The sequence below is a fragment of the Arachis ipaensis genome, chromosome B04, assembly GCF_000816755.2.
Source record: "Arachis ipaensis cultivar K30076 chromosome B04, Araip1.1, whole genome shotgun sequence".
NCBI lineage: Eukaryota > Viridiplantae > Streptophyta > Magnoliopsida > Fabales > Fabaceae > Arachis > Arachis ipaensis.
This window is the reverse complement of record NC_029788.2, coordinates 43,682,245-43,693,829: the sequence shown is the minus strand read 5'-3', so window position 1 is coordinate 43,693,829 and position 11,585 is coordinate 43,682,245. Positions and strand designations below refer to the sequence as shown.

Sequence of the window (11,585 nt, the reverse complement as noted above, 5' to 3'; positions counted from 1 at the left end):
AAAACAGAAAATTAGGTATNNNCATCTTAAATAATGAATATAATTAAACAATTGTATAAGACCATTTCGATACATAAAAAACAAACTGAAAGACAATATCCAAAATCAGGATTAATGTTTCTCATCTATCTGTCCGAATAAATGCAAATAAACCAAAAGCCATCTAAGTAGCTTATAGTCACACTCAGACCAGAAATTTCTAATTGCACTGAAGCCCTGCTTTGACTTCTCCATTGTGATGATCATTTATCACCAAACAACACAACTACATATTCACTAACACAATAGCTAAAACTTTATTATATTTCCATTTATTTTGAATGCATACCCCTGCTCATAATTTCATCATTATTATTAAGATGTGACAAAAACACACGTAGCTTTCTAATAAGAGACACCACCACACCCCCCATATACATCACTCACACAACAACCACCACCACCTTACCCTTTCATCTCCATTTATCACCCCTTCTAAAATTTTAGTAATTTCTCTCTTTTTCTTTTTCTTCCATCCAAACATGTCCTCCACCATTCTCTTCTTTCTCCCAATAACCATAACACTCCTCATCAGTTTTCCGACCACCACAAGAACCGACGATCCTTGTCCCTATCCATGTTACCCTCCACCCACCGCTCCTGGCGGCGGCACCGGCACTACTACTCCTACAACCCCTACAGCACCGCCGGCACCACCGCAATCCGGTACCAGTTACGGATATCCACCACCTTCTGGCGGGAATAATAATAATAATTACCCTTATAACCCTACACCACCTTATGGTGGCGGAGATGGCGGCGACAGCAGCGGCGGTTATGGTGGCGCTACTCCACCACCACCGGACCCTATTCTACCTTACTTTCCATTCTACTATAGAAAGCCACCTCACAAGCCAGAAGACTCTTCTTCTTCTTCATTGGCTACTATGCAAAAATGGACAGTGATGATCATTGTTGCAATTTCTTCTACTACTAGTTTTCTTTATTTGCTATAATACTTTTATTATTATTATTATTATTATTATTATTATTATTATTATTATTATTATTATTATTATTATTATTATTATTTTGAGAATCCTAAATTCTAACCATTTTCTTCTCTCTGTGTCGTCATAGAGTTAAGATTTAGGATTCTCAAAATTTCAAAAAATATATATAATAGCAGTATCTTAGTCATTTTCTATATAAAAAAATAATTTAGACTGGTTTAAGATTTATTTAGTTTATCGATTTTTAGATCAAATTAATTTATCTAATCTAATTTTGACAAAAATAACATAATTTAATCAATTATATACATTAAATTTTAATTATTAAAAAACATCTTTAAAAAAATATGTTTTAAACGTCTTTATTTAACTGGCTCCCTTAAGGATATTATAAATTTGTTATTAAATTATAGACTGTTATATTACTACTCCAGATGAGAATTTTTATATATATTAGTGGTTGTTCAAATTTCTAATAGTATATAATTGATGATTATCATTACTGGAGATTTGTTGTATTTGATGATGAGGAGAATCTTCTGTTGTGTCAGTGATTTTTGTTGTTATTACTCAGGGGAAGGACAAAAGCAGAGGAAAATTAAAGAAGAAAACAGAGAAATTGAGCATCAGAATTTTCAGAATATTTTAACATGTATAGCTTGTGAGCATAACAATTAAGAGGAAAAAGGACACCACAAATTTGTTTGGATTATTGTAAATTAAAGCTAATATATAAATTAAGTTGTTGGTAATTTAATTTGGATAGTCATTTATGGTTTGAACATTGAATCTGCTTTGAGTGATTATTGTGTATTCGACTGAACTCTCTTGTTTTTTTTCCGTTTCTTTCTTTCCCCTCACTTTCAGATGAGTTGTTGGTTCTTTATTGATTTTGTTATATATGGTTCTTCTTTATACAAAGAAAAGAAAAAGAAATGTGAAAGTATATAGTATGTTGTTGTTGCTTAAGTTCAAAGAAATTTTAATCCAAGTCCAGTTTTTTGGTTTCCTTTGCCACATAAACGAAAAAGATTAATGACAACGGAAAAAAATGGTATTAAAAAAGAAAAAAGGGGAGAAGTTTCAAAATTACAAATGTAGCAGCAAATGGAAAATTCTTGCAAAGGTGTATTATTTGAGCAGACTTATTTACCGACATGTCAACCTACCTTTCTATCTTATTAAGAGGGGCATATAACTAAAGTTGAATAGAAAAGAGATTTTTGCAAAGAGAAATCAACTTTACCATCACTATTTTCCCCATTTTATTATATTTTCCAAATTTTAACTATTAGAACTATTATGGTGGTGTAGGGTCTAAAAGTGTATTGTATATAAACACACTAAAAAAATTTTTAGGAAACATTTTAAGTGCACCGAAGAGTACCAGTGCACCAGTTGTTTTAACTATTGATTTTAATTAATATATATTATATATATTTTTTATAATTCAGATCAACAGCTAAAATAACTGGAATACCAATACTCCTGATATACTTAAAATGTTTCCAAACCTTTATATCAAAAAGAAAAAATATAAGTAGATACCATAATTTATAAAGAACAGTGGATGCTCTTAAAAGAAAATCAATTATTTTCTAGTTTAGTTATTAGGAGAATGATTAGGAAAATAATTTCTCTTAAAGAGTAAACGGAAAAAAAAATTGTAAAATAATAAAATAAATAATTAATTATAATTGAATTTATAATTTTTATTATGTGTAAGTCATACTACTTTAATTCAAATGTAATTAAACTCTCATTTTTTTTTATTTTACTAATTTTTTAACTTTAAAGAAGCTTAATTCAATAAACAAAGTTACAAAAATGTTTACTCAATTCTATATTTTCCATCTATTCCTATAAAGCATGCGTTGTAATCTGAATAGTTAAGATGCAGGTTCCATAATTAAGCCGGCGGATAAGCTTGTCGCCGCTCCAGTTCCAACAATGGCCCGTCCAACTAAGGCAAAAAAAGGTTGGTTGCCAAGGATCTTCATTTGACATGATCCTGAATTATCAACACAAAGAGCCTTTATTGCTCATTGCTCAATGTTGAGGGTCTCAAGGATCACTAAAATCGAAGTCTCGTGGATTTAAGAAAAAAAAAGTTCACAGTGGAATTGTGATTTAATTTTATTTTGTAAATAGGATATATGATTATTTTTTTCTAAAAGCAGTAGGTTATATTTTATTAATTATTGAAAAATAAAATATAAAGATGTTCAAAAATTGGATAGCATCATATAAAGTAGAAATTTTCTAAAATAATACATTAAAGGTATTTATTTGACGGTGTATGGTCAAAAAATTAAGAAAAATCTAAAAGAAGAAAGAATAATAAGTCTAATTGAATGAAACTCAAAGTTTGTCTCATGAAGATGATGATCTAAAATGAGAGTTTTTTGAATTTCAGGGAGCAACTTGACAGAGCTTGCAAGAATGACATACCACACTAAAGTAGAACCTTCAAAGACTAACTGGTTGTAAACTTTCCAACAATTCCAGCAAATGATGGCAAGCAATTGAGAATTTCGGTAAGCATTTTTTAACAGGTGAAGTAGCTCCGTTGATGCAGTCCACCATATCTAAAAATCGTTAGGAATCTGAGGGGGAAGACAGTCACGAAGATAACTCTGAGACCATACTTCTTTAATTCTAGAGTAATCGATTGAACAATGAGTAATTGTTTCTATTGCTTCATGATAACAAGGGCATATTAGCAATGTAGATGGGATGCAGCGGTATATCTGAGCAAGTACCGGAAGGCGACCATGGAGAGCTTTCCAAATAAAGAGCTTAATTTTATAAGGCAAGTTCAACTTTCATAGTTCAATCCACGGCTTTTTCTGCTGCATATAATTTTTCAGAAGCGGATGGTGAAATAAATAGCTAATTTTGTAACCTGAAGCTGTATCATAATACTTGGATTTGTTCAAATCCCATTATAATTTGTCCCTACTCTGATGAATTTTAACTAATAAAATTCTATCTGCAACATCTTGGAAAAATAATTCCTGGATGAGATTCTGATTCCGATTCCTATTTTCATTAATTAAGTCTTTAATTCTTGGAACCAATTCGAAAATAACTTGTCTATTTGGCATTTTAGAAATCATTAAAGGATACGGAGGAGGCAGCCAAGGATTCTCAAAGGTTTGAATATGTTCTCCAGTATCCACAGCCTAATTAAGACCTTTTTCAATAATCTTTCGGCCTTCTGGTATGCTCCTCCATCCCAAGAAGGTAAGACTCCAATATTTGCAGTTATAGCATTACCATTGTTAAAGTATTTACCTCTTAGGATTTTGAATAATAGAGAAGTAAGCTGTGTTACAAGTCGCCAAAACTGTTTGTCAAATAGCGCCAGATTCTGGATTCTAATATCTTTAAATCCAAGGCATCCTTCTCTTCTTAGACGAGTCATAGTGTCCTAGCCAATCCAAACAATCTACCTTTCAGAACTTTTTTGCTCCCACTAGAAGAACTGAGAAAGTAGAGAGTGAATTTCTAAAATTAAACCATTAGGCAAGTTAAAGCAAGACAATGTATAAATAAGAATAGTTTCACTCACTGCCTTAAGCAATATCTGTCTACCACCCGAAGATAAAAGATTGCACTTCCACCCTTGGATTCTTTTCTGAACCTTCTCTTTGATCACACTGAAAGAAGCCTTTTTCGATTTAGAAATTGTAGATGGCAAACCAAGATATCTGTCATGGCCCCAATGTGATCAATATTCATAGAGTTAGCCAGTTATGCACAAGTAGTAGAGGGAGTGTTGTGGCTAAATAATACAACATACTTATTAAGATTCACCCTCTGACTACTGATGTGTTCATAAGAACTCAATAAATTTAAAATGTTTGAACATGCTTGATAAACCCCTATTTTATGATGAATTTTGGATTGAAAAGAGTGAAATTTATCAACTTATCTTGCATTTATTCATAGAAAATACATAGTTTTGTGAGTTTTTCCTAATTGTATTTAACTATGAAAAACATTTTTTTTATGCTTGAAAATTGTCAAATTTAATTCACTTTTATTTTATTCGATACCTTGATGTGTTTGTTTGAGTGATTTAAGGTTTAGAAGGCAAGGATGACTTGAAGAAATGAAGAAAAAGCACACAAAGGTGGAGAATTCATGAAGAAATGAAGATTGGATATTTTCATGGTTGTGCATGCGCATGACTTGTGCATATACACGAGTGGCGGCACGTGATTTACTTAAGTAAACACGTGGATCGTGATTTCAGGCCCAATTTTGGCCCAATCTAACTCATTTATAATGCATATGGAGACAAGACTCAAGGAGATCAACCAAGGAGGATAGTAGTAGTTTAGGATGATGTCTTAGGTCAATTTTAGAGAGAGAAGCTCCAACTTCTCTCTATAATTTAGGGTTTTTAGTTTAGTTTCTTCTTAGATTTAGGTTTAAATTTTTGTTCTAGTGTAATTTTCTTTATATTTTCTTGTTCAATTATCTTAATTCACTTAGTTTTACTTGTTAGTTTCTTTATTTTTGTCAATTTTAGTTTATGAACACTTGTTGAATTCTTGTTTATTTTTAATGCAATTTGATGTTTTTATGTTTGTTGATGTTCCTTTGATTTGCTCTTATTTTTTTATTAATTCTTGTAATTTACCATGTTTTAATTTATGCCTGCCAAGTGTTTGCTAAAATGCCTTCTTTACTTTTAGAATAGAATTTTTCATTCTTGGCTTAGAATTGAGAATTTAGGTTACCTTGAGTCATTGATGTCCAATATTGATTAGTAATTCAAGGTTGTTAGTTGGTTTTGTTTCCACTGACGCTAATCTTTCACTAAGTCTAATTAGTGAGTTAGCTAGGACTTGTGAATTAAGATCAATTATGCCTATTTGACTTTCTCCCGAGGTTTAGGGATGACGAAGTGGGATTCTCTTCTTAATTATCATGTTTGTGGTCAATGACTTAGATAGGGAACCTTAACTCTCAATCCTTGCCAAGATGTCTTTTAGTACTTGAATTTCTTTGCTTGCTCTTTAATTTCTTGCAATTTAATTTCTCCTCTTTTACTTTTAAAACCAATTTTCTCATAACCAATGATACATACACCCCAATGCAATTCCTTTGAGATGGCTCGGGATTTAAAATTCTAGGTTATTTTAATTGAATTTGTGACAAACAAACTAAACTCTGATAGAGATCATTTGTTGGATTAGAACTATACTTGCAACGAGATTCCTTTTAAAAAAATTTGATACGCGGTTAGGAGGGCATTTTTGTCATTTTAGAGCTAAGGGCCAGAATGATAATCTCGTCACCTTCAAAGATCTGAATACTAGAAGAATTATACCATACCGGTCTTGGACATCAAGAAGACCAAGAGTCCGTCTCAAAAATAGTGGTGCTGAAATTGAGACAACCCAAAAAGCCCATTGGGCTAAGTCAGGACAGCAAGAAGCCCAATAATGCATTTCAAATTTAATGGGAAGCATAGATTATTATTAATTTTTGAATTTTTTTAGGCATTTATTTTAATTTGTTTTGCTAATAGAGTTTGTTGGAAGATTTGATTTGCTTATGATTTGCTTAGTAGTATTTTTAGGAATTTTAAATTTAAATCAAAACTGATCTAATCTAACAAGATCAAATTTGATTTAAATTAGTTATCATATATTTAGGATTTTAAAATTTAAATAAAATCTGATCTAATCCAACAAGATCAAATCTAATTTAAATTAGTTATCTTATCCTTGGGAGATTTAAATTAAGTTATCTTATTTTATCTTTTAGCTAGTTTATTAGGACCTATTTAAACACCTTTGGTGAGACAATTTATATAATTTTTTATGAATAAAATTTTCTTAGAGCTTTTTGCACATTTTTTTAATGTGATTAAGTGAGGTGAGTGATTTCCTTCGCTTGTTGCATGAAGAAGATTGAAGGATCCAACACTATAGTGATTTTGCGTGGTGGTTTCTTCAACTTCATCCCTCTGATCTAGGTTGTCAAGGACAGGTTCTTTGAAGGTCTAGTAGGAAATCCCTTCTGGTGACCTAGGTTGCTAAGAACAGGTTTTTTAGAGGTCTAGTAGGCAAACATTTATCTATCATTTTATGTTTTCGCTGTGTCTTTTCTATTGCGTGTTTTCTCCATCTTTTTCTTATCCTTTATCCTTCTTTCTAATTTTTCTTATCATTCGGTATCAATTACAGGTCGTAGGTAAAATTTTATTTATCTACACGTTTCATGGGTCTTGTTTAGTCTCTTTATTTTTTTTCTCTTTAATTTCTGCAAATTCACTTTAGAGTCTACTAAAAAAAAGTAATAATGATCGAGTATTACGATAATGATGATGAAAGAATCTTATATGCGAAAAATGGTTCTCGATTGCAAATTCCTGCATTTAAAGGGAGGAATGATCTTGAAGCTTATTTTGGATGGGAAAGGAAGGTAGAGTCGATTTTTGCAAATTGCATCCTTTTAGAGGAAAAGAAGGTTCAACTGGTACAAGCCAATTTTTTCGATGATGCCCGTATATGGTGGACTAAATTAGGAAGATCTAGAAGATAGTACGAAAATAGCCCAATTTGCAGCTAGGAGAAGATGAAGAAAATCATGAGGAGCCAGTTTGTGCCATCATCATACCACATGAGAAATTGAGTTGTGAAATCATCATACCATAACAAATTTTTTAAAAAATTTTGTAAGTTACAACAAGGTTCGCAATCGGTGATGGAGTGCCACAAGGAGTTTGTTTATTTGATGGACAAGGCCAATAATAAAAGGAGTCCTGAGGTTCTTATGGAACAAATTTTGTTTGAATTACGCGAAAAACTTGCAGATAAAGTACAACGCTACCATTACAGGACCATAGAGGATTTGGTCAAATTGGCCATTGACATGGAGCATATGCAACAATTTATAGCAGTTTGGAATTCCAAAGGAGCAAAATTTGAAAATCAGACAAAAGTCAAAGTTTCTGATTTCAAGAAGAATATTGTAGATTGATGGAGGAAAAAATCGTCCGTAAATAATTCACAAAATTAATCGCGTTGCAAGTATAGATCTAAACCGACAATTAAATCTCAATCAAATTTAATTTGTTTGTCAATAAAGCAAACCCAATAAAAATAAACCGAAGTATTTAAACCTCGGGTCGTCTCTCAAGGAATTGTAGAGAAGTGTAGTTATTATTGGTTATGAGAAAGTGTATTTTTTTGGGTTTTTAAATGTTGAACAAGGAATGTAAAATGACAATGAAATAAACTAATAATTAAGAAAAATCCTAGCAAGGATTGATAATTGGAATTCCTATCCCCATATCATAGTCACTTGTAATAGTAATTACCTTTTGCTAACACTTAGTTAACCTCTAACAATTGAAGGTAAGTCAAGTGAGAAAATCAACTTGAGTCCACAAGTCCTAATCAAAGACTAGAGTTAGTGAAGCTCGAGCCAACTAGCAAGTTTCAATCACCAACCGACAAGAGACTTTGACAATTCAAGAGTCTCTAATCACTCAATCTAAGCTAAGGACATAAAAAGCTAATTTAAAATCCAACCAAGCATTTTATCAAACACTTGGAAGGCACAAAATAAAAGCATAGAAAAGCAATAAGAGAATGTAAAATCTAAAAATAACAATTGCAAAATCAATGATAACAAATAACGGAAGAAGCAATAAACATGAAATACCTCAAATTGCATTAAAAGAGAAATCAAATCTAACATGAGAGTTCATAAACTAAATTGGCAACATAAAGTAATCAACAAAGGAAATAAATAAAATAGAATGCTAGAACAAATACGAGTAGAAGAGAAACTAAATTAAAGCAAATTAAAAATCTGAAATTGAGAAAAACTAAACCTAAAAACCCTAAAACCTAGAAAGAGGAGAGCGCCTCTCTCTCTAAAAAACTACATCTAAAACTTAATTTTTGTGTGAATGAAAGTTATTTCAATGATTCCCCCACTCTGTAGCCTCTAATCTGTGTTTTCGGGCTTGGAACTGGGCCAAAAACAGCCTAGAAATCGCCCCCAGTATTTTCTGATACGTGCAGCACTTTGTCATGCGTACGCGTCGCTGAACTTTCGTAAGGTCAAACGTACGTGTCATCCACACGTGCGCGTCGCCTAACTACATGGAAACTATGGCAAATTACATATCATTTTGAAGCCTCGGATGTTAGCTTTCCAACGCAACTAAAACTGCCTCATTTGGACCTCTGTAGCTCAAGTTATGATCGATTTAGTACGAAGAGGTCAGGCTTGACAGCTTAGCAATTCCTTCAATTTCTTGTATTCCTTCAACTTTTGCATGCTTTCTTTCCATCCTCTAAGCCATTCCTGTCCTGTAAATCCTGAAAAAACTTAACAAACATATCACGGCATCGAATGGTAATAAGAGAGGATTAAAATTAGCAAATTTAAGGCCAAAGAAGCATGTTTTCAATCATAGCACAAAATTAGGAAGGAAAATGTAAAACATGCGAATTATATGAATAAGTGTGAGTTTAGTGCATAAAATCCACTCAATTAAGCATAAAATGTACCACGAAATAGTGGTGCATCAAATCTCCCCACACTTAAACATTAGCATGTCCTCATGCTAAGCTCAAGAGAAGCTATAAAAGAGTGAAGAGGAATGGTAAAACTTATGAAATGCAACCTATCTATATGAATACAACTAAATGCAAAATACTTCTACCTACTTGGTTAAAAGTAAACAAATTCTCCAAGACAAACATAAATCAGATTTCACTAATTCAAATCACACAATAAGAGACAAGTAAACTTGTAAGAAGATAGCTCATGAAAGCCAAGAACACAGAATCAAGTATTGAACCCTCACTGGAAGTGTATATGCACTCTAATCGCTCAAGTGTCTAGGGTTAATTCACTCTAATCTCCTCTAGTCATACTTTCTAAAACTTTATTCTTCATCTAACCAATCAACAAATATTTAATGTACAAATGCAAACATCATGAGGGATTTTTAAAGTTGTAATGGGGCTAAAGTAAGGGTGAGGATACATGTATGGCCAATTGAGTTATACTTTGAATCTTTGACTAACCTAAATTCTCACCTAACACACACACATACTCTATATAATTCTAAAATCATGCCTAGCTACCCAAAATCTCACTTTTGTATATTTCACATACTCATGCATCAATTTTTAATTCCATCACATATGCATTGATCTTTTTATTGAACTTAGCATTGGGGTGATTTTATCTCCTATTTATTTATTTATTTCTTTTCTTTTCTCTTTTTTTTCTCTTTTTTTTATCATAAATGAAAACATAATATATCAATGCATATGGTTTTTCTGATTTCACATGAGTAAGCACCCAAATTTCCAATATTTGTCAGTAAAAACACAACACATTCTCATTAACCCAAGTTCCCACATTTCCCCACACTTAGTTGACACACACTATCTTAAGCTAACCAAAGATTCAAATTGGGTAGTTAATTATTTTTCCGCTTAAGGCTAGTGATGTGGTAATATAAAGAATAAATGGGGATTAAAAAGGCTCAAAGTGGCAAACAAAGATAAATGAAATGGTGGGCTATTTGGGATAAGTGAGCTGATAACAAATGATGGCCTCAATCATATGTATTCATGAATATACACTAAACAATGGACATATATAATGGAACAAACCATAGATTGCAATCATAGAGAAGAAAACACACAAAAATAAAAATCATGGTTAAATAATGTAACCATATAATTAAGCTTAAAATCTCACAGGTTGTGTGTTCTTAGCTATAAACCATGTTCCAAATTACAATCTTCAAACAAGTTTAACAAAAAAAGTTTTAATTTAAATTAGTGAAATGCTATAAAAAGGGTCTTGAAAAAGAACTTATCACTCTAACCAAGTAGTGGTAGAAGAACATGCACAAAATCAAACAAACATGCAATCAAACATGCATATGCAACAACTAATTTAACAAAGAAAATTAAACATTGGTGTTGAAATAGGAAATAACTAACCCACGGAAGTCGGTATCGACCTCCCCACACTTAAAGATTGCACCGTCCTCGGTGCATGCTAAGATGTGCAAGTGGACGGGTGGCTCCAACTGACGCTTTTTTCAAAGAATGTGCGTAGGAACTTGTTTTGTCACCCCATGTAAAAGTTTTTCCGTGTCCCTTATTGATGACCATCCTGAAAGAAGAGAAAAGGGAAGAAAAGTAACCCCGGAAGAAAGATAGAAAACAAATAAAATATGGGTGGGTTAATGCCAAATAATGAGAGTCTCAATTACATGGTAGCTGGGCATGCAAGTAAGAAAATAGTAGAAGCAAATGGAATATCAATAGTGCAAAAATTGCAACAATGGGGAAGAGATAGTAGGTAATGAAAGACAATATAAATTCATGTCAATGTAAAAGGAACGCAGGTATCATGAAAGATTGGCATTGACAGATAAATAATATCACCCAACAGTGTAAAACAAGTCACTAAGCACCAAAATAATACCAGAAAAGATACAACAGTTGAATAAGAACATTTAACACCAACAAAGAAAATAAGAAACGTAGAAAAGAAAATAAAAACATGAACAAAATTAAAATGTAAGGA

General features: G+C 32.2%; 1 protein-coding gene across 1 annotated transcript; it reads left to right on the top strand.

Moving 5' to 3' along the window:
- LOC107637769 (leucine-rich repeat extensin-like protein 5) lies at nt 507-1,036 on the top strand. The gene has a single exon (XM_016341101.2). It carries the CDS (start codon nt 522-524, stop codon nt 993-995), a length of 474 nt encoding a protein of 157 aa, XP_016196587.1. The 5' UTR covers nt 507-521; the 3' UTR covers nt 996-1,036.

Coding starts and splice junctions, on each gene's coding strand:
- LOC107637769 (XM_016341101.2), top strand. CDS start 522: ATGTCCTCCACCATTCTCTTCTTTCTCCCAATAACCATAACACTCCTC.